Source organism: Patella vulgata, chromosome 2 (genome assembly GCF_932274485.2).
Source record: "Patella vulgata chromosome 2, xgPatVulg1.2, whole genome shotgun sequence".
NCBI lineage: Eukaryota > Metazoa > Mollusca > Gastropoda > Patellidae > Patella > Patella vulgata.
In genome coordinates, this window is record NC_065880.2 from 78063010 (window position 1) to 78087628 (window position 24619).

The following is a 24619-nucleotide window of genomic DNA, read 5'->3' on the forward strand; positions in this document are numbered from 1 at the left end:
CAGCTGTCTAGTCGTTCGGATGGTACGAAAAACCGAGGTCCCGTGTACACATTGGCGTGCACGTAAAAGATCCATTGGCAGTTGGAATTCGATATAAGAGTAGGCCGTAGTGCCGCTGCCCGGGCAAAATTTCCCTCATAGCACACTGTATGGCGTATGCCCGTCTTCATTAGCCCAGTTTAGGAGCAGAACAGTAGAACGTTAAACCCCATTTCATTTCATTTCATTTCTCTCTCTCTAGAACAAAAAATAAATTGAAATAAGAAGATAAATGTCTACTTTAAATCAGCTTTATTACAAGTTTATAATCTAATATTTATACAACTATTACATCATCTTTATAAATAATACACAAAACTATTTATACCCTGCTTTAATTATAAATACACACATTTACATTGATACATGATTAATTATACACGATGAGGTCTTTATATAATATACATGTGACCGGAACAACTTTCTAAATGAGGTGCGTCTCAAACTGATCAGCAGTGAATATTCGATAGGCCGCTACAATCACTGACAGGGGTGACATCGGTGCAAGTTAATTAGCTCACAATATTAACTTTTTTCCTTCTGCAAATTATTAGAAAAATAAATAAAGCTGTTTGAAGTATATCCGGATAAAAAATATTTCCTATCTAACGTAAATGGGTTCCTAAAATAGTACGCCAAGGCGTAAAATGAGTAAAAGGCACCATTCTGCCACGACCAGTTTTACATGACTACGCGCTATCGATGCCAACGATCGAAGTCGTATTGCCCAGTGAGTAAGACACTGGTTCGCTAACCAGGAGATTTAGGGTTCGCTCCCGGGGTTAGCCGAGAAATTTTCCTCGGGGTTGTCCGGCGCGGTTTTCCCTGCGGTCACTCTGACAAGGACAGTGTCTAGTCGTTCGGATTCTACAATGAACCGAGGTCCCGTGTACATATTGGTGTGCACGTAAAAGAACCCTCGCCAGTTAGAATTCAATTGCTGTCCGGGCAAGATTTAGCTTATGGCACACTGCATGGCATGTGTTCGCCTTTATCAGCTGGTTTCAATTTCCCGCTTGTACGTGGCAAAGAGTATGGTCGCCTGTCCAACCTCGCGCAAGCGAATTATTAATATAAAATTGAACCAAATGTTAGTCCCGAAATTACCTGGTTTGTGTCGAGTGGGCGTTAAACCCCATTTCCTTCTCTCTTATTTCTTATTATCGTGTATCATAATCTAACCCAAGACCCAGCCCTGTTTACATCTTGTGACCTTGGCAAAATATGCAGGTGGCCTTGTGAAATAGATCAAACCATCCTGCTCCCTATGTTACAAGACGGCCGTCATCTTTATTTGCTGTAAACAAAATTGTTTTTAATCTGATTGTAATCCAAGCCGGGATATTACCTTGCATTAATATTTTGATTTTCTTTTCTTAAACAATATGAGTACATATTACCATGGATTAAGCCGTGGGTCATTTGATATTTTAGGGCAAAATGCAAATGACGCAATGGAACTATTAAAGATACATTATGGGAGATAAAATAAAGAGCTGACAATTCTTACTATAATAGTTAAAAACTAGATAATGTAAAGGAAATTTGCTGAAAATTTCAGTCAAATTGATCCACCCTGAACCGAGAATTTAGCGATTGAAGTCGGTACGATAAAAATCATAGTCTCGATTATCCATTTCATGATTAAATCATGGATGAAAGTTGAGCAGCAAACCGGATCCTAATCCAGTAAATATCGCAGACTAGCGATGACATCGAGAGTTGATTATGGTCTGGATAAGTTAATTAATGTCTAATTAATAATTTAGATAACATTTCAGGCCTAAAGAAAGACCTGCAATAGGCAGATTTAGCTCTTGCATAATGTATATTTAAATAGTAACGGAGCTATTTAAAGCCCCGAAACGAATTTTAAAAACCCATTGGACTGCGTGAATCCATGTTTTAATTTACATGCACAGACCCTATACAATCTTTTAACACATTTTTTCTTCAAAAATCATTATATATCAATTGGCCCTGAACCTACAAACTGCCTTTTTGATTTTTTTCTGAATGGCTTGCCTGGCCGAGACTCAACAATCGACCCGAGACTCCACTGACTTTACCGCCCAAACAATTATACAGAGAAGTGGATAGACACAGTGTCGACACCCCCTGGTGGATTTCATTGATTTAACTTCCCTCTAATAGTCTGACATTGTTCACAGTCGCCACTCGCCATCACTTGATCAAATAATGTTCACAGTCGGCGAATTACATTGATAGCACTAGATCTGTCGGTTTTACACATACATAAATATATATATATATACAATTACATTATATACAACAAATAGCATATATACACATATACTTATATCATTTTTCATTGACAATTATAGCCTGGATTATTTACACTCGATTGGCACATTGAGGAAACTTTTAAAAAGTGGTGTCGCTTCACAATCATGGCTTTATTGACGTTAAATCCCGAGTTCTTTTTTAAAACCAATTATTAATAATTCACAAACTCGGCGACAGAAGAACGAACAATTCATAACGTCGTTTGAATAGTATATTTGAATTAGATATATAGAAAAATGTTCTCAGGGTCCTTATCAGACAACAGATATTGTCTTGTACAGGTTCACAAATCTGTCGTGTTGTTATAGAATATTTTAACATATAAATTTATTGAGTGACACACACAATGATTATTGTAATGTACAATCTACACATGTGTTAAAATCCAAAACAACTTTTGCTTTTATTCTAATTAAGAGAATACACCAAATCATAAACTAATTAAGGTATTTCGTGATGTACAGGTTTACAATCTGTTGTGTTGTTTTAATATATCAGTTTTTTGAGTAACACAAGTTATTGTAATGTACAATCCATAAATGTTGTGTTGTTTTGATATATCAGTTTGTTGAGTAACGCAAGTTATTGTAATGTACAATCCATAAATGTCGTGTTGCTTTAACATATCAATTTGTAGAGTAACGCAAGATATTGTAATGTACAATCCATAAATGTCGTGTTGTCTTAATATATCAATTTGTTGACTAACACAATTGTTATTGTAATGTACAATCCATAAAAGTCGTCTTAAAATCCAAACACACAAAGTCAGAAATTATATAAAAGCAACGACAGTCTTTCGTGTTGTCAATTATATAATAATTGTAATGGGAAATCTCCCATTCTTTCACTCGTGAACAAGTCCATAAATAAAATAAAATAAATGCCATTAAAAATCACAACCGTTGTTTTACAGTTTCTGATATGTCGAATATGTCGAAGTCACTTTAACACGAACAGGAGCACTTTGTTATGATTGGATATTGAAAGGCTAACCACTCACAGTCAGTTGGTATGTTCTCCACAGTTCGGTTCCTGCAGTACCATCTTAATAAAGTTTTCGTCGTGGATCCACTCGGACGACACGACATTCCAGGAGGAATCGAGCACGACCGTTGTTTACTGGATGCGCACGAGCCTTCCTTTATCCACCTCGGCCAGAATCGAATACCCAGATCTTTCCAAACATATTTCACAGGACAGTAAGTGTAATTCCACAAATATTTTTGAAATTTTCGCCTCTCTTTTTTCCCAACTTTTAATTTGAACGTTGGACCATTTTTGTGTTTAATGGATTTGAAGACTTTCACAAATTTGGGCCTTGGACCTGCTGGTCTTCCTCTCACCATGGTGAACATTGTTAGGTTTTTACGTTCAGGCGGCGTTTTGATGGACATGTAATGCTTATCATAAGCGTTACCTATTAAATGCTTCAGTATCTTTCTGTTGATATCTTCTGGTTTTGGATCATAAGAAGTATTTGGGTTTTCAATCAGATCTTTAATAGGGAGGGTATCTGAAGGATGAGGTCTGTGGCCGTCCTGGTGATGAATGTCTTTCTCCGATACCGGATCGTCTGCTTCCAATAACCGGAAGAAGAGTTGTGACGATGAGCTCGCACTGCTATGGAGATTGATGAGCAACGCCAGTAACTGAAATAGCTTCCACATCTTTAGAAATCTGAAAATATATTTTATAATATTAAGAATTTAATTTCATGCGGCCATGGCCATGTCTAGACATCTTAATTAGGTGTTCGAGAAAGCCTAAGCATATCCCGTGTCGCACACGACACAAGTCACTATTTATAGCTATTTGAAGCGAGATTTTATCTTTTGATTCTCCGAAACCAAGGTTACTTGTTAGGTAATATTTATTTATAAACCTATAAAGGTAAATCTCGTTTGGGTATATTCTATGCCCGGAATAACTTGTAGTCTAAAAGTCGGGGGCGGCTTTGGATGGGAATTTGAGGTTATATAATTCTTCTGAAAGGTTTTCTTTAAACCTGTAACGGGCTATTCTTCCAAGGTAGGTTTTTGTTCCATAAGAAAACATGATATAAGGTTTTTCTTACTGGAATTCTGGGATATTCTCATTTTACGTACATGTAAACATAAACGATTTATAAGCAAGATAAAGTCCTCGACTTCGGTTATGCAGGGGAAAAAAGACTCGGGTTTTCTTTTTCTCGGGTTATTTTCTTCAGTCTTTCTTTCCCCAGCATAATCCCAGCCTCGTGCTTTATACTACACATACCATCCCACAGACGCCCATGCAGATTCCTCGGATGTAAAAACACAGCAAGTAATTTATACGCCCCCAACTCCATGAGAAGTCATCTCGTGTATTCTGGACATAATGTACTTAGAAATGGCTGAACATGTAACGGGTTTATCCCTACCGGCAAGGGGCAATGTATCGTAAAAGAACCCTTGACAGTTGCAATTCCAGATAAGAGTAGGCCGTAGCGCCGCTGTCCGGGCAAACTTTCCCTCATAGAACACTGTATGCCAATCTTCATTACCCCAATCGGTGCAAAAAAGAAGGAAGTTAAACCCCATCTCCTTTCAATTCGTATCATATTTTATAAAAATTACAAGGACATCTTGCCAACTTTCTTATTTTCACAACACGACACGGGTTCATGGTGCCACGACACGGTATCATGGTGCCACATACCAACACGACACAGGTTATGGTGCCACATACCAACACGACACGGGTTCATGGTGCCACATACCAACACGACACGGTATCATGGTGCCACATACCAACACGACACGGGTTCATGGTGCCACATACCAACACGACACGGGTTCATGGTGCCACGTACCAACACGACACGGTTTCATGGTGCCACATATCAACACGACACGGGTTCATGGTGCCACCTAGAAACAGGAAAGGAGTTCGTCGTGCCACATACCAACACGACACGGGTTCATGGTGACCATAACAACACAACACCGGTTCGTGGTGCCACATACCAACTCGATACGGGTTCATGGTGCCACCTAGCTACACGACACGGGTTCATGGTGCCACATAACAACACTACATGGTGCAACATATTTCAATTTGATTCTTTTTTTTAAAATTCAGATAATGTTGACATGTTTACACTTTTGAATAAACATAAATACAAAACTGTTTTCAAGGTCTCAAAGATTAAACGGTCATATCATATTTTCTTTTTGTTATAAACAATATTTTAATCAGACTTGTATCTGAATAGGAATTTGGGAACAGGCATAGCCTATATTAAACCAATCTCATATATGCAATTTACATTTAAGGAGACCAGACGGATAATTAACCACAAACAGACGTATTTTTTTAAAAAAAAAATTATCAAATAGCGAGGTCATTCATTTAAAAATAAAATTGTCACATTCCGACTGCACACACCAAAGAAATTATAAAAGGTTTGATAATTCTCATTGATTTCCACTCTTACTCACAGTGTCTACGTGCATCTTTTCTTTGTTTCAATTTTCGCGGGGGCCGCGGTGGCTTAGTGATTAAGACGCTGGATCATTAACCAGAAATTGTCAGGTTCGATCCCGGATTTTTCAGTGCTCGGTCCCCACTTGCCAATGGTGCACAATATAGAGAGCCTAACTGACAAGGAAAAGTATCTAGTCGTACGGATTGGACGAAAATCTCAGATTCTGTGTACTTGCTGTCGTACACGTAAAGAACCATTAACAGTTGGAATTCACTAAACAATTGGAGGTAACGCCGCTGTCTATGTTCATTAGCCCGGTTGGCGCCCAAAAGTAAAGCTCAAACCACATTCATTTCATTCCACAAATTTAATTACAAGACTACAGTGTATATAGTATATTTAAAATAAATTATCTATGTCTCCGTAATACAGAGTTTAAACCCACTCATTTACAAAGAAAACGTCTTGCACTTAATATTATGCATCTTTTTCTATTAAATAACTGTTGTAGAGAAGTAAAAATAGCGTCAAACTAATTCTGTTATAGTATTTATAGACGTCGAAATAACATTAAAGGTAAATCAAGTTAATCAATATTATTTTCAAAATCGTCTTTTTAAAATCAGACGCATAAATAACACAAAAATACATATAAACAAGAAATGCGATAACATTTTTTTATATGTAAAATTAAGAAAAATGTACTAACCACCAATCCATTCAATCCTCGAAGCGTAGAAATTTACATTTCTTATGCCATTAAACAAATTTAAAAAAAGCGTCAAATATCCAAATAAAGTTATCCTAGGTCGTGACGTAACACACAGTTATCACATTTTATCGTGAGCACAAGATTGAAAACACTATAAACAAATCCTTCATGATTAATTAAATCTACAGAATCTTGATTAAACACAAAAATAGAACTGGCGCTAAGACGTCTCATTGGTGAACAACCACTTCAAGATTTCAACTTTTAGTAGAAAACGCACAACACACAACAGACCAGAGCTTGACGTGCACTGAATTAAGTTATTCCCCCTTTTTTTTGCTTTAGCTTTCCCCCCACTACGGAGCGCCGCTATGCTTGCCTGATTTCAACTGTATTGTGTATAGCTTACTATATCTAAGCCAAGGTGTAGTATATTTAGATATGTATATAAAAATCTACATGTATATGTATGTATAAGTAAAAGATATATATGTGTGGATAATTTTACTTAAAGTCCCATTGTCGTCAACTCGAATATGAACAAATACAGCGGCACGAAGTCTAGACCGTTGATAGCGATAATATGCGACCAAACCAGGGTTGGCTAACTATTGTCAACTATCTACTATAGCACCTTGAATGACAACCGCTACTTTACCGTCAATTCTCCACGCTTTAATTGGCGTTTGTGGTCAATTGAATCTCTTTTTACCAATGTCGGAGACAAGGGGCTAGCCGGCCTGCCCTTTGACTAACTATGATAGGGCTATTAAATGACACATTACTTATTTCTATTTACTTTTTACATTGAGGAGATCATAATTTAGACAGATTAAAATCGCGACATAAAGAATTATCTGTTATAAATCATCTCTGTGGTTAAAAAGAAATATTTCAAGTATCTCGAAAGTGGCAATAATCGTTTTAAATGGTAGAATAACCGAGTAGTTGTGGTTTTTGTGGTCGCTGTCTGTCGATCTAAAGCAGCTTAGCGATTTTTTTTGTTTCTTTTTTTAAAAGCGGCCCGCGACCCGATTTTAAACAAGGCATATCATTAAAAATAACAAGTTGGAATGTTTAAACTTCCCACACTTAAAAAACATAGGTTGCCATGCAACAGTATATAAACTCACAACAGCTAAGTCGTCCGTGCATTGTGATTTTAAGTGTAAATGAAAAGTAAAATATTTATATACTGTAAATAATCACTGGAGTGTTGAAAGGTTTAATTTTCTAAACTATTTTATCCGAAATAGTTTTAATTTTATAAACTATCACAAATACATGTAGTTTTAATTTTATAAACTATCACAAATAGCTTTAATTTTATTAACTATTTTATCAGAAATAGTTTTAATTTTATAATCTATCAGAAATAGTCGAAACAACGAACATACATCTATAACAGATCAGATGATGTTTGCTATTAAAGCATATACAAGAACAAATATCAAGAACTTTACATGGTAATTTCGAAATGTGCCGGGGCCGTACCTCCCCAGGTAGTATGTGTATTTGGTACACATTATAATGGTAATATTTAATAGGGGGCAATGGCAAAGGTACATTCATTATATGGTATTGCAATAGTCAAAAGACAAACTCTTTGCCATGTTTGTTCATGCCCGGGAGCCACGTTGGTCCAGTGAGTAAGATGTTGACTCACCCCCTGTTCGATCCCTTCGATTACCGAGAAAGTTCTTCGGAATTTTCCTACGTCGTTCCTCCTTGTCAGTGTTGTAAATTAAAAAAAATATGATGCGAGTCGGTCATAATTGTAAAATTTTGTTTTTGGAAAGTTTTTAATTGGCAGTGTGTGAAATGTATTTCTATTAATGTGATTATAGTATATGGTATGATGTAGATTTCGTGTGATATGTAAGATAATCTGGTAATATGACGGTAGTTGGCGACTGTCTGTCAATCATGGTCTATGTACCTACTACTTCATATCTACTGGATTAAACTAATACTTATATACGAAGGTGTAAAAACGTTATGTGCGGTCCGATCATACTTAACAATGCGGCTTCTATACGGTTGTCACGGATTGACAGGTCGTTAGATCTCTCCCGGTAATTTAGGATAATATATTTCAAGTGTACATGTAAATCACGAAACTTGATGACCTAATCATTTTAATTTACCTTGGAACAATACTCAATAGCCACAGAACGTTAGAGTAATGACCTAAGGTATGTGAAATGAAATGAAATGGGGTTTAACGTCCTACTGTTCTGCTCCGACTGGGCTAATGAAAACGGGCATTTTGCCTTGGCAGCGGCACTATGGCCTACTCTTATATCGAATTCCAAATGTCAAGGGATCTTTTACGTGCATGCCAATGTGTAAACGGGAACTCGGTTTTTCGTTCCATCCAAACGACTAGACAGCTGTCCTTGTCAGGCCCTCCGTCTTGCACCACTGACAAGGAGGAACCACTCCGGAAAATCTCGACTAACTCTCACGGCCAATCCAGGCATCGAACACGTGACCTCCAGACTAGGACTAGAAACTTCCCATTGCCATGCCCATGCATCATTGACAACGGGAAACTAAGCTGGGTCGTGCCCGGAAATTCCGGGTTATTAAGGCAGTGCCATATTCACCAAGCCACCGTCTAGGTATTGAGTGTTTTTATTGGGGGTGGGGGTGGGGTGGTGCTCTTGAACAATACGGCTGTGGCACAATACCCATACCTTGGCGGGGATTACTCCTGTCATCAGATCCAGATATCTAACATCATGAAATAGCATTTCTTTTATGTATCATTTACAAATAAGTTTTTTTTTGTCCTATTCTGAAGCGATACAAATATATTAACGTGAAATGGCCTTCTTGAAACGGTTGAGTTGATTATATCTTGTATTGAAACAACCCAATTATATATTTCACATCTTCTTCACAATACAGGTTACACCATAAACACAGGGCCGTGAAAAAGTGTCATATACAAGAATTTTAATTACTTATCTCTTATCTCAATATTCGGCTATGATATTTTTGACTGCACCCTAAGCCGACAAACAATGTTATTCAAATAGAAAAAAAAAACAGAAAAAAATTCTTAAAACCTGATGTTTATAAAATTTGTTACAGAGAGACAGAGCTAGCATGTTACTGAAACATTTCTATTTCTAAACAAGGTGTTAAAATTCACATTGTTTTGATAACGGTTCATCGACATCAAGAATTGCAAACATGTGTCTTAAAGTTGCATTATCACTTTCGTTAGGACAATATATGAAATGGGGTTTAACGTCCTACTGTTCTGCTCCGTCCGGGACAATGAAGACGGGCATACGCCTTACAGTGTGCTATGGGTGAAATTTTTCCCGGGCAGCGGCACTACGGCCTACTCTTATGTCGAATTCCAACTGCCAAGGGATCTTTTACGTGCACGCCAATGTATACACGGGACCTCGTTTTTTCGTCCCATCCGAACGACTAGACACAGACCCTCCGTCCTGCACCACTGACAAGGGTTATCCCGTCTGTCTACAATTAGCTTCACTTGAGAACATTTTAATTCGTAAGTCGATGATTACCCCGTCTGTCTACAATTAGCTTCTCTTGAGAACATTTTAATTCGTAAGTCGATGATTTTATTCGAAAACACTAAGCATACTTCGAGAAATTTGAAAGGTATTTAGTCTGCTTCCATGTAATAAAATTGAGAATGTCTATTTAGTATTTGAGTGTAGGTAAAACGGGGCACTACTACATTACAAAATAGATTACGATTTTATCAATATGGTGGTCATTCAGTACAGAGGTCTATTCTAAAAGTCTATAGTTCTCAGTGTGCAGAATGAGGAAAGTAATCTTTGTGAACTTCATATACATCTGTAAATGTATTACCAACTCCACGAGGTTCGACAGGTGACCCTACTCCTTGTCACGTTCTAGCGGGTAATCCCGCCACGTGACTCAATGACAGACCTTGTGATTTTACGCGCACGCGTTCAACCACTAGACCATCCAACTCCCTTGGTGTATTAGATCTCAGATAAACTTCAACCCGTAGAATAATCGCAAATGAGACTGGTAAATATAAAAGTAAGAGGGAGGGACTAACATAAGGTTCAATTTTATTTCAATAATTCACTTGCGCGTGGAGGTCCGTAGCATAGTGGGGAAACCGGAGGACCCGCGTTTGCACAGGCGATCTTACTCCTTGACTCAATGACAGACGTTATGATCTAAAGCACGTGTCTTATATTCTCACCCCCTCCCCCCGCCCTAACTATAACAAAAAAATAAAATAATTAAATTATCTAATTTTAACATGCCCGATGGTAATCAGTATGGTAATCTGAAATCAGATCGGAATTTATTTTTTTTATCAACCGGAAACAATTGCCAAAAGCGACAGCGACTCTTTAAACTGATCTAAGATGAAGTTGGGGTGAGACCACTGGTAAAATGCATTTCGTCATCTACGGAATGAGTTAAAGATGGGTGTGAGATTAGGGATGAAGGTTTCTAGATAATGGCTGCTAATCAACAATGATGTTGAAGAATGGAGATGACACGAGTTGGATTGTGTCATTAAAGGCCTGTGTTAATCCGAGTGGAAACATAAGAAGATGACTAGTGATTGTGTAACGTGTCATAAATAACACCATGTTAAACAATATCTTTAACTGAACAAATTAAAGAGGACAAAATCAATATGCATTCTGACCAACTTTATTTTCTATGCCGTCTCATCGGCGCTCCTCTAACATTTTTTTCTGGCTCAAGAACAATAAGGTGCCAATCCATCGCTTGCTTCAAATAACTTAATAAACACGCCACTTCCATACCGATTAAATTTAAAGTCTATTTTATTTTCAATTCCACAAAAAATGTTTTCTGAAATAAATGAATGATCATAATCTGAGTCTCACTAGAAAATACAATGACCGTAATTGTCTGTGATATTGCTACCGATATTACTACAATTCGTTCTTTGCAAATAGTATTAAAGTTTCTGGTGTACTAGAGGATTGGTGGCCGAATGTTTTGACGCGTGCGCTTTAGATCGTAAGTTCTGTCATCGAGTCAAGTGGTCTGGTTTCGATTCCTAGCTTGTATGTGTCCGGATCGCCTGTTAAACCTCGTGGGTTTTCTCCGCGTCCTCCGATTTCCTCCCACTTATAAAGACCCCCTTGCCCCCAGTCTACACAAAAGCGTTCTTTACGTGCACGGTTGTCTGTCCCGTACCATCAACTGTATTTTGTTCCTCGTCAGGCCCCCAACATCCAGATGAACTTTTTCAGTTAGCGAGCCAAAGTCTTACTCAATGAGCCACCGTGTCTCTCTACTTTCTTATGATTTGAATTCGTAAACAATAAAGGCGTCAATGAAGCCATTTTAATTCATTAGAATAAACTAGAACGAAAATCAACAATTGTATGTACATGTCTATATATGATACATTCATTGACAAGGTTATAATGCAATATTGTTATACTCGCTTACGTTTCAATATACTGAATCTCAGTGTATGTAAATATATTGTATGTATCTTTTTAAGTTTTCTGTCTCAAGTAAGGTGTACATAAACTTTACCTCAGGGGTACAGACATGGTTACTGCTAAATGATAAGGCTAGCTCAATTTTTCGTCATAGGTCACGAGATGTAAACACGGCTAGCTCTAATCCCAACACCTAACCCTAACCTTGGACCTAGCCCCAATGCTTATCCTAACCCTAACCTACAATCTCGCCAAAAATCACGCGCGCTAACCTTATTTCACAAAAATAGAGATGGCCTTAACAAATAGACCTACAGACTGCCGATCCAACGTCTTACTCACTGAGCCACCGCGGCTACCGATTTCTTATAACAATTTTATATACAAAATCACTCAAGATGAAGATGGAATTATAAAGTGGCCGGATGGTTAGCATGCGCGCGCTGTATCATACGATCTGTCATTGAGTCAACTGGCGGGGTTTCAATTCCCCGGTTGTACGTGACAAGGAGTAGGGTCGCCTGTCCAACCTCGTGGGTTTTCTCTAGGTCCTCCGGTTTCATCTCACTGCTAAAGACCTCTACGCGCAAGTGAATTATTGAAATAAAATTAAACCATATGTTAGTCCCGAAATGACCTAGTTTGTGTCGAGTGCACGTTAAACCCCATTTCTCTCTCTCCCTTTAAACACTTGAATATTTGCACTACTCTTGGGATAAACACATTCACTAGTCCCCAAGCCCGTATTATTTGCGGCTATGGCGCCCCGTTGATCAATGAAAACAGCCTTATATACCTGTAATTATGAATTTTCACAGGTAGGAGTCAATATTTAATTGACATTTGGTTCCTTGTAAAATGATGTTTAGTCTAAAACGATAGTTTCTTTGCCTTATTACATATTTGTAAAAATTTGTGACGTTTAATCTTTGCTTTTTTTTAAAACAAAGACTATCGTCTAGGCTAGTAATATTAGTTTCTTTGCTAACGGCGACAATGACGCCTTCGTATATATATAGTGTAATTACACAGTTTACATTTGGCTAGTCGTTATAATTTTAAAGTTTGTTTTTAGGAAATGTTTATGTTAGACAAGCAATAGGATACAGGTTTAATTATGCACATATAAAAAAAACCCCAACCAAAATGAAATATTTACACCTCCACACCGTGTAAAACCTAAACGTCATAGTTTTAAAGACAATGAAATGAAATGGGGATTAGCGTCCTAATTTTCTGCATCGACTGGGCGAAAAAAGGCGGGAATACGCCATACAGCGTGCTATTAGAGACATTTTGCCTGGACAGTGGGTTTTTCGCTTACTCTTCATTGAATTCCAACTGTCAAGGATTTATTTTTACACCTCAACGAGTGTACGGAGGGGCCTCGGTTTTTCGTCCCATTCGAATGACTAGACGGTTTTAGAACAAACATTGACTGCAAATCGGTGTCAGGTTATAAAATCTGGAGGAGCTTTCTCGGCCAAAACCTCGACCAAATCCCCCCACCCCCATCCTCTCCACCCGTGCGCTGATGGGCAAGAGCTACAATCACTGAACCGCCGAGGCCCCAATGTATTTTAAAGAGAATTGGACATCGTGTGTAAGTAATGTTAGCGGTTTATCCTTAAAAAAAAAAAAAAAATGATAAACAAGCTACTTTAATTGAGAACATTTTTTATAAGATGTTTTTCAGACGTTTTTAACAGGCACGGAAATTATGTCTAAACCGGGGATTTTTGGCATGTCGACTTTGTGCCACCTTCAGAGGTATCAAGTCCACATTAATTATCTACAAGCCGAAAGCATGACTGTGCTACGACGTAGTGTTAAATCTAAACTGTTTGGCACCTAGAAATGGGCACAAATAGGTTGCAACGCATATAATAATGTAATGCGGATGTATATAAACTGATTTACAATCAATCGTTTCTGTTTTACTGTAATTTCTAATCAGTAATGTTCGGCGAAATACGACAGAAGTCTCAATTGAATGGCAATCTTTGGCATCTGGTTATTTCAGTCCACACTGCAGGCAGTAATCGCCTGTGGGGTATACTTAGTCTTGTTCATCAAGTCGCTTCATTACAAATGGCGCTGGAAAGCATTTTGGCACGCGATTCTTGTGCCAATTTTAAAATTTCCATTTTGTCTTAAATATTGGATATCAGAAGCCCATCTTTTCACAGTAAGATAATAACACCTATAAGTCGTGTTTGCAATGTCGAAGACTTCTGATGATATTGAGTTAAAGACTTGCCTACTTTAATACCCATTGGTTGTTAAGGTCTATCAGACATGAAATGGAATGGGGTTTAGCGTCCTACTTAAGCACACCAACCGGGAGAATGAAGACGGGTATAATACGCTATGCTAGAATTTGAATTCTAACTCCAAAGAAATATTTTACAGGAACTCGATTGTTTGTCCAATCTTATGGAGTAAACACTGTTGATTGCCACGCCACCCGTCCGAAACCACTGACAATGAGAAGCCACCCGGGAAATTCCCGGTAACACCGACAGCGAATTCGAGACACCGCGGGATTAACACATAGTTCGATTTTATTTCAATAATTAGCTCGCGGAGGAGGAGACACGGAGAAAACCCACGAGGTTGGACAGGCGACCCTACTCCTTGTGTGTCTACATAGACTTCAGATGGTAAATTCAATAGCTGAAAAATAACAACGGTTGTACTCATAATGAACAGTGGTGTTCGCCTATATCACCATGTTATCAACATTTATAAGAATTTATACAAACGGTTCCTGAATTTCAGACTATCTCTGAGAATACAGAAACCTTTAAGAGACCAATTACTACTTAAAATACCGCAAGTACATGCGCTCTTTGTTTATAAGAATGAGACTGAACTCGACAGCAATCTCTGTTCAATATTTAAAATGATGTTAAAGGGACCATCCCGAATTGAACAGAGTCTCAAAAAATAAAAGTCCGAGTACGTATGAAATTTAAGCGCCCACTTATATTGAGTCGTTTGGACGTGAAAGTCAAAAATATTTATCCGGACACGTAACCCTTTTTAAGATTTCGGGTCAATTTTTTCGTTGGGCGACCTGATAATCGATTCCCGTTTCTTTAGGGGTCTATACAGATGAAGACTGGCGGGTTTAAGTTGTTTGAAAACGAATGACAAATATTGAGTTAGTTGTTCGGCACTAAGGTAGAGGATTTTAAGAGATTTTAACACAAAATTAAGCAGTTTTATTCTCCAAAATATTATCGGGATTGGCCCTTTAAACCAATTACAATAAGGTCAAGATATATATTAACAAAATGTAAACCCTCTTTCCAGACAATGTATTTAATCGAAGAAAACATAGATCTGGAAATGGGTGAGAGATAAAGATTAAAAGTTGCATTGACAAAATATACAATGGTCATTATTAGGGAAGACGTTATGGTAGCTACATGAATATTGTGCTGGCTCACTAACCAGTAGGGCTCAGGTTCGCCCCCCCCCCCCCCCGTTTTCACAGGATGGAGGGGCGTTTAGTCGTTTGGGTGGGACTAAAAACTGGCGAACTGTGGTTGGTTTCCATTGGCAGCACGTTAAATTTTGGGAACATTTGGGAAGCATTTCACTCATAGCACAGTACATATTATCCAATGGACAGGACGGAAGGTCTGACAAGGACAGCTGTTAGTCGTTCGAATAGGACCAGAAACCGAGGTCCCGTGTACACATTGGCCTGCACGTAAAAGATCCCTTTGCAGCTAGAATTCGATATAAGAGTAGGCCGTAGCATGGCATGGCATATGCCCGTTTTTATTAGCCCAGTCGGGGCAGAAAAGTAGGACGTTAATGATAATTATAAAATGCATATGTTGTCAATCGTGTTGGATCTGTTTCAAAGCACTAAGGGGGGGGGGGGGGTGGGGTGGATGGCCGAATGGTTAGTACACGCGCGCTGTATCATACGGTCTGTCATTGAGTCAACTGGCGGGGTTTCGATTCCCCGGTTGTACGTGACAAGGAGTAGGGTCGCCTGTCCAACCTCGTGGGTTTTCTCCGGGTCCTCCGGTTTCCACCCACTGCTAAAGACCCCTACACGCAAGCGAATGATTGAAATTAAATTGAACCATGTGTTAGTTCCGAAATGACCTAGTTTGTGTCGAGTTCTCTCTCTCTCTCACTCCCTGTCTCTCTCTCTCAAAGCACCAATGTTTCTGTGTTTATCAGTCTGAACTGTTATGGTAGAGTATGCTTAATATTTTCAAAATTCCTGCCATTACCGTACTACGTGAACACACTAAACATACGGTGGGGGAGGGTGACCGAACAGTATAACTCGTGCGCTTTAGATCATAAGGTCTGTCATTGAGTCAAGTTGCGTGCTATCGATCCTACACTTGTACGTGACACGGAGTAGGGTCGTGTATCTAACCTCGTGGGAGTTCTCCGGGTCCTCCGATTTCCCCCACTGCTAAAGACACGAATTATTAAAAAAAATGGAACCATGTGTCTGTCTCCAAATGAACTAGTGTTGAGCGGACGTTAACCCCCCCCCCCCCCCCCTACACACAGACACTAACTTGGTCTTTGAAATGTTATATAAAGTATTGTAAGTATACATGTGAAGTATATACATGGGGGCACCACTCTAACAATATCCTGGTCTGTGATGATGATATATGGTATATTGTAATTAGTAAGTATACATGTAATAATATGCCTGGTTTGTGATGATATACAAAGCATTTTCCAGCCATTACCGTACCACAGGTACACGCAAACAATAAACCTGGTCTGTGATGATGATATATAAAAGTATTGTAATATCCTGGTCTGTGATGATGATATATAAAGTATTGTAATTAGTAAGTATACATGTGAAGTATATACATCATTAAGGAGAGATTAAGACAGAAAGCTTGTAGAAACCACCTGTTGCAGGTATGTAGGTTGGTGCCATGGATCTGTGCTTACAACGACTAGACACAAACTATCACACTTTAATAACACGTAAAACTAGGTGTGGAGTCGTCTCACTTGATTCATTCACACAATTACCACTAGCCTCTTCCTGCTTAAAGATGAATTAAACCATCAAAATTTAACAAGATATACACCATCATTAAAGAATGGAACTCAAGTGGAAAATGAAATGAAATGGAGTTTTAAAACGTCCTACTGTTCTGCTCCAAACTGGGCTAATGAAGACGGGCGTACGCCATACAGTGTGCTATGATGGAAATTTTGCCCGGACAGCGGCACTACGGCCTACTCTTATATCGAATTCCAACTGTCAAGGGATCTTTTACGTGCACACCAATGTGTACACGGGACCTCGGTTTTTCGTCCCATCCGAACGACTAGACAGCTTTCCTTGTCAGGCCCTCCGTCCTGCATCACTGACAAGGGGGAATCACGCCGGAAAATGAACTGAAGTGGAGCTGCACCGACTGGGATAATGAAGACAGACTAAGAGGGAAATTTTACACGGACTTCTGCGCTACGACCTACTCTTATTTTCGAACTCCAACTGTCAAGAGGTTTTACGTGCACACCGTTATGAGCAAAACATCGGGTTTTCGTGCCACCCGAGCGACTAGACACTGTTCTTGCTAGTCCGTCCGTCCTGTACCACTGACAAGGGTAAGCCACGCTGATTCTTTCTCGGTCAACACCGGGATATAACCCCGGACATACTGGTTAGTGTACCAGCTTCTTACTCACTGAGCCACCGTGGCTTCAATGAATGAAAGGTAAATACATAACGCATTAGGATTAACAACTTATAACAAGCCCGTATCTCTCTAGGATCGTAATAATCTAAAGCACAGGTTTAAGACTTTCAGATTAATAACTTTTCAAGACTGTGAAACTATTCCAAATTCTTCTAATATGAGGGTGTTTGAAATACCAGCATGGTAGTCTATACATACCCAGCATGACAATCATATTATAGCCAATTAGCAGTAGTGACGCGGTAGTTGATCGGTATATTGCTGTAGTTATTAGTAAAATCACGGGAGGGGGCAAAATTTGGTCTGAAAAAGTCGTTACCACCCACTCTTGTTAGAATTAAAAATGTAAACGAAATGAAATGGGGTTTCACGTCCTACTGTTCTGCTCCGACTGGGCCAATGAAGACGGACATACGTCATTCGCCAAAATTGCTATGAAGGAAATTTTGCCCGGACAGCGGCGCTATCGCGTACTCTTATATCGAATTCCAGCTGCCAAGGGTTCTTTTATGTGCACGCTAATATGTACACGGGCCCTAGTTTTTTCGTCCCATTCGAACGACAATACGATGTCCCCTTCCGATCCCCACCCCCCTGCACCACTGACAATGGGGAACCACGCCGAAAAATCCCGGTGAACTTTCTCGGCCAACGCAGGGATCGAACACGTGACCTCCAGGTTAGCGAGCCAACGTTTCACTTACTGAGCCAATCAAAATGTAAACGGGTCTGTAAATAAATGTAACTTCTCCTTTAAAATCAACAGGCATCTTCATCTCATGAACTTATACATGTATGTATAAATTGCAAGAGACAATCAGATGATAATTTGAGCCTCTAGAGCGTCCACAAAAGTTTTTTTTTTTAATAAGGGCGTAAATCGTCCCATGATTTAACATATCGGATGATAACTTTAGTTTCTAGAGCGCCCACTAGCACTTGTGAATGAAGGACGGCTGGACGGAAGATTTTAATGTAGGCGTATAAAACTGACATGGCTATTCTTTGGTCAGTCACTGTTCAGTACAATACAAAAAGTAATAGAAACTGTTGCTGTTCTTGTTGGCCCGACCCTAATAAGAAATACAAACTGACGCTGTTCTTGTTTGTCCTTACCGTAATAAGGAATACAAACTAGTGCTGTTCTTGTTGACCCTGACCTTAACAAGGAATACAAAATAATGCTGTTTATTTTGGCCAGACCCTAATAATGAATACTAATAACTGCTGCTGTTTTGTAGAAATCCAGAAAAAAAAGAAACAAAAGAAATGAACCGCGATGTTTAACTCCATATTATCGTAATTCAGAGGACTAGGGAGAGAGAGAAATGGGGTTTAACGTCCACTCGACACAAACTAGGTCATTTCGGGACTAACATATGGTGTAATTTTATTTACACAATTCGCTTGCGCGTTGGGGTCTTTAGCAGTGGGAGGAAACCGGAGTACCCGGAGAAAACCCACGAGGTTGGACAGGCGACCCTACTCCTTGTCACGTACAACCGGGGATTCGAAACCACGCAAGTCGACTCAATGCAGAGGACTAGGACACAGACGATCCCCAACAATTGGCCTGAGTTCACTATTGCTCTTTATAACCCTCGATATTTCATGGGTTCCACTGCACAAACCTGTCCGTACGTTCAATATACACAGCTCTACAGAACAATGTTGGATTTATTTGTGTTGATTGCCCCAAGGGCCAAAGACACCAAAAACGGAACCGTATCGACTAGACAGAACTGCAGGAATCAAATGCTCGGTTTCAATAATGGCTCCACAAACGTTATTCCGTTTCAGATTTGATGATCTTTTTTACTAACAATAGAACCGGCAGATCAAACCAAACAAGTGTTTATTTATTTATTTATTTATTCAGTTATTTATCTTCATAACACCTTTACACCTAAACATAGGTTTCTCTGTCTAAAAGAACATAACAAGAGAACGGGTTTTAGAATCAGACTCAGATATACATCCCAACATTTAAAGCACGGTATATGTAATTACTTCCATTTGGCAAATTATCCACAAATAGAGAGAGAAAAAAATACTTGATGACTTGAAAAGGTTTGGCTAGACAGATAATAAAATAAGCACAGACTAACCGACGACTTGGTCTAGGGATGGAGAAAGACGCCATATATCATCTCGAGTTGTTTATATACATGAAAATAAGATTGATCTGCAAACAAGGAATCGGTTTTGTAGAAGTTGTTATGGTGGTTAAGAAATATACAGGTATATCTAACGGCTAGTCAAAACAGGTTGCTTTCTAAATTAAACATGGAGTGAGATGAAATGTTCTGATGCTTTTCTATTCAGCCTGGGTTAATGAAATGAAATGAAATGGGGTTTAATGTCCTACTGTTCTGCTTCGAACTGGGCTAATGAAGACGGGCATAGTCAAAACAGGTTGCTTTCTAAATTAAACTTGGGTGTGAGATGAAATGTTCTGATGCTTTTTTATTCAGCCTGGGCTAATGAAATGAAATGAAATGGGGTTTAACGTCCTACTGTTCTGCGGCGAACTGGGCTAATGAAGACGGGCATAGTCAAAACAGGTTGCTTTCTAAATTAAACTTGGGAGTGAGATGAAATGTTCTGATGCTTTTCTATTCAGCCTGGGTTAATGAAATGAAATGAAATGGGGTTTAATGTCCTACTGTTCTGCTTCGAACTGGGCTAATGAAGACGGGCATGGTCAAAAAAGGTTGCTTTCTAAATTAAACTTGGGGTGAAATGAAATGTCCTGATACTTTTCTATTCCGCCTGGGCTAATGAAACGAAATGAAATGGGGTTTATTAATGTCCTACTGTTCTGCTGCGAACTGGGCTAATGAAGACCGGCATACGCCATACAGTGTGCTATGAAGGAAGTTTTGCCCGGCCAGCGGAACTACGGCCTACTCTTTTATCGAATTCCAATTGTCAATGGATCGTTTACGTGCACGCCAATGTATACACGGGACCTTGTTTTTTCGACCCATCCGAAGGACTAGACAGCTGTCCCTGTTAAGCTCTCCGTCCTGCATCACTGACAAGGGGGAACCACGCCAGAAAATCTGGATGAACTTTCTCAGCCAATGCAGGGATCGAACACCCGACCTTCAGGCTATAAGCGAGTCAGCGTCTTACCCACTTAGCCACCGTGACCTCATGGGCTAATGAAGACCGGCATAAGCCAAGCAATGTGCTATGAGGGACATTTTTTTGTCCGGAAATGAAATGGGGTTTAACGCCCTACTCTACTCCAACCAAACAAACGAAGACCAGCATACGCCATGCAGTGTGCTATGAGGGAAATTGTTGTCCGGAAATGAAATAAAATGGGGTTTAACGTCCTACTTTTCTACTCCACCAGGCTAATAAAGACCATGCGGTGTGCTATGAGAGAAATTTTTATTCGGACAGCGACGCTACGCCCTACTTTTATCTAAAATTCTGTCAAGGATTCTCTTACGTGCACGCCGACGTTTACACGGGAACTTAGTTTTTCGTCCAATCCTTACGACTAGGCAGGTCACTACTGACATAAAAGAACCACGTTGGAAAATCTCGAGGAACGTGACACCTCAAAATAAACGCGATGTGGTCTAAGCATATACTGTACACGGTACCATTTACAACTCACTGGTTGCTAATTAGAAGCATAGTTTTGTTTTGGGTGTTGCTTTTATACACCAGTAATCACCATGATCTGAACATCCTATATTCTGATCCGGGAGTGTGTCCCTAGAGCATGTCAAAATGGTAGATGCTAATTGTAGGCCGGTTGGGGAGGTTCACAATGGACGCTTTATATAAATGAGTATTTGGGGGAATACTAACCCTAACCCTTTTTATAGGGGTAAAAGGTAAATTGGACCCAAGTTCAGTCTTCTAAAAAGGGTTAGGTTTAGGATTAGTATTACCGAAATACTCATTTATATAAAGAGGCCATCGTAGACTCCGGAAATTCCCGAACCTCTCCAAACGGCCTACAATTAGCATCTTCCGCAAAACTTTAGATAATTACCACATTGAAAAGGACCACTAAGGACCATTTTGAAACCGCAAACACGACAGATTAACGATACGTGGGTGTATTGACATTACATTAAATAGACATCAAGAATAAATTAAAGTGAAGGGTTTTCTGTAAATAATGTCGTCATCATGAAAGCTTCATGAATGAAATCTACAATGAAAACGACAGTAGTCTACTTATACGTGACGGATATTATCGGTAACCACGATATAAAGACAGAAAATATACCAGTTGAGGGCAATGTAACGTTTACGCCAATATGTAGTCAGTACCTTGATTTTTCGCCCTATCCTAACAATTAGACGATTTTCCTTACCAAGCCCCGCCCCCACCAGCCTTGCACCACTTACAAGGGGGAACCACACCGGAATATCACGAGGAACTTTTGCCGCCAAGACCGGGCCCCCCAAGGTTAGATAGGCAGCGCCTTACTCACTAAGCCACCGCAGATCCCAGATTACATTGCATGAAGGTAAAAGAATATAGCCATGTGTATTTCAGCCTGCTCTCAATATTTTTTTTTTGGATATCAATATAATTAATATAGACTTCCGTAATTATTCGTTAACACTGATCAAAATATATCTGATTTAAAGGAGCTATACCTCTAACTCAATATCATCCATAATATTCGACATTAAAAAAAAAATAGAATTTAATATTGGTCCATTTCAACCAATACTGAAGTTATCTTACCGTAAAAATATCCAATATTTAAGACACAATGAACATTTCAAAATCTGTACATGACGTCGTGTACTCAATAGACATAATGGTTTCGAGCACCATTTGTAATGAAAAAAGAAAAATATCTCACAAGACAATGCGGAAGAAACTGAACACGGCTGATTCACAAACGGCAAAATAATAAACCCATGTAGAATGGACTAAGCAGGCGCAAACGACTTCCGTTCAATTTGGACTGTTCACGTATTTCACTGAACATAGAAATACCTAAGATCGAATATAAATCACTTATATATACTTATATTACATTTATATGTGATTTTAGACTCAGTTTCGCCTATTCTAGGGTTCCAAAGAATAGAGCCGTGGTTCTCAACCCTTTTTTGCCAACGCATGAAAAAATAGCGGCACACCTGGCTAACTATATATGAAAAATATTTGAATTTTGCAAAATAAAAACATGTAAGTCAGACGGTATACAACTGTAGACAGAAACTAGTCATAGACACAGCTATGAACAACGGTGAATACTCAATTGGACTCACGTGGTTTTTCGCATTTTCTTAGTGTGCCTTTCAAAATTTCGCGGCACACTAAGGAAGTTCTCGCGGCACACCTGTGCGCCGCGGCACACTGGTTGAGAATCACTGGAATAGAGCCATGCGCCCTTTAATACTACAGAATATTATTATCTACTTCCTGAACCCAAACCAATTATATAGATAAATAGTTTAACTTACTGTTATATATATATATATGAATGAATCTATATCTCCATCTTTCTTCTCGTGAATAATTGAATCAAAGAACCTTGACTTAGAACGGATCTCTCTCTTTTCATATATTTGTTGAAATATCTATGTTTAATAAATCACATAGAAATTGCTTTGACTGTGTCTTAATTCAAGACCAAAAACAACGTAGTCACACAACTAAATAGACGGAACCTTTACTAACTTCCACACAGGAATGGTACCGATGAATAATGGTAAATGTATTAATATCAGGAATATTTATTTTTCTAATTTCTGATCATTAGTCATAATTCCTCCCACCAGTTATTGTGTAAAAGCCAATCAGAACGATGTTAATCGATGATAAAGAGACGCCTAGATCGATGTTAGATTATGTTGTCTTCAATCAAGTATGAAGACATCAATATGATCAATCACGTTGATATGTTTGGATAAATCTGATCAAATCAAAGAAAACATTTATTACCACCCCCTACATTCATCGCATTGCTAAATACGTAATTTCAGTGAGCCTTTGAGTTTCGGATTCAAGTCCCCTAAGGCGAATATCCATATCGGTTCAGCCAGAAAAGCCACAGATATGCTAAAGAAAGCACTAGGTTTCAGATTGGTACACTAAAAGAGAGTATTGCTTATAAAAAAAAAACCTAAAAAAAAACGACAAAGGGAAATGAATTGAAGTGGGTTTTAACGTACTACTGCTCGGACTACAGCGAGAGAGAGAGAGAGTGGGGAGAGAGGGAGATAGAGAGAGAGAGAGAGAGGGGAGAGAGGGAGATAGAGAGAGAGAGAGAGAGAGACTAACACATGGTTCAATTTTATTTCAATAATGCACTTGTGCGTAGGGTCTTTAGAAGTGGGAGGGAACCAGAGGACTCGGAGAAAACCCACGAGGTTGGACAAGCGACCCTACTCCTTGTCACATACAACTGGGAAATCGAAACCACGCCAGTTGACTCAATGACAGACCTTATGATAGAACGAGCACGCGCTAACCATTCGGCCATCCAATCCCCCGAGACAACATTATGCTTTAAAACAACAAGTTTTTACTGAACTTATAATAATATCTCTCAGAAACAAACATACAGATTTCGTCTTCTTTATTAATAGTCAATATTTTCACTGTGCCATATTCGGCTTAACAAAAATACTTGACTACTCGATAAATGCTAGCTATAAATTACGTCTTTTATTTAACAACAAATATATAAACTGTCAAAGTTGTCTTAGTGCCAGGATTATTGGGAATAACACCTACAAGGTACAAGAAAATCACATCAGGGATGCATTGTTTAACCATTAACCGTTTAATTTTAATTGCCCACATAGACAAACGACAAGAATTAAAGTACCATGAAAGGAGATTAATGATGAATTGATATTAGCGCGGGTGTTTGATTATTGACTATATAAAGAAATGATAAACCAATGAGTCGACCATGTCTAATAATGTGTTAAA

The 24619-nt window shown here is 38.9% G+C and overlaps 1 protein-coding gene across 2 annotated transcripts in view; it reads right to left on the reverse strand.

Annotated features, from left to right (window-relative positions):
- Positions 1-274: 274 nt before the first annotated feature.
- Positions 275-24619, reverse strand: part of LOC126811608 (noggin-2) — a 37128-nt gene continuing 12783 nt past the window's right edge. For both annotated transcript variants that reach the window (XM_050537315.1, XM_050537314.1), the window contains exon 2: positions 275-4026. In XM_050537315.1, the coding sequence (XP_050393272.1) occupies positions 3294-4016 (723 nt within the window). In that variant the 5' untranslated portion in view covers positions 4017-4026 and the 3' untranslated portion in view covers positions 275-3293. The remainder of the gene's footprint in view (positions 4027-24619) is intronic.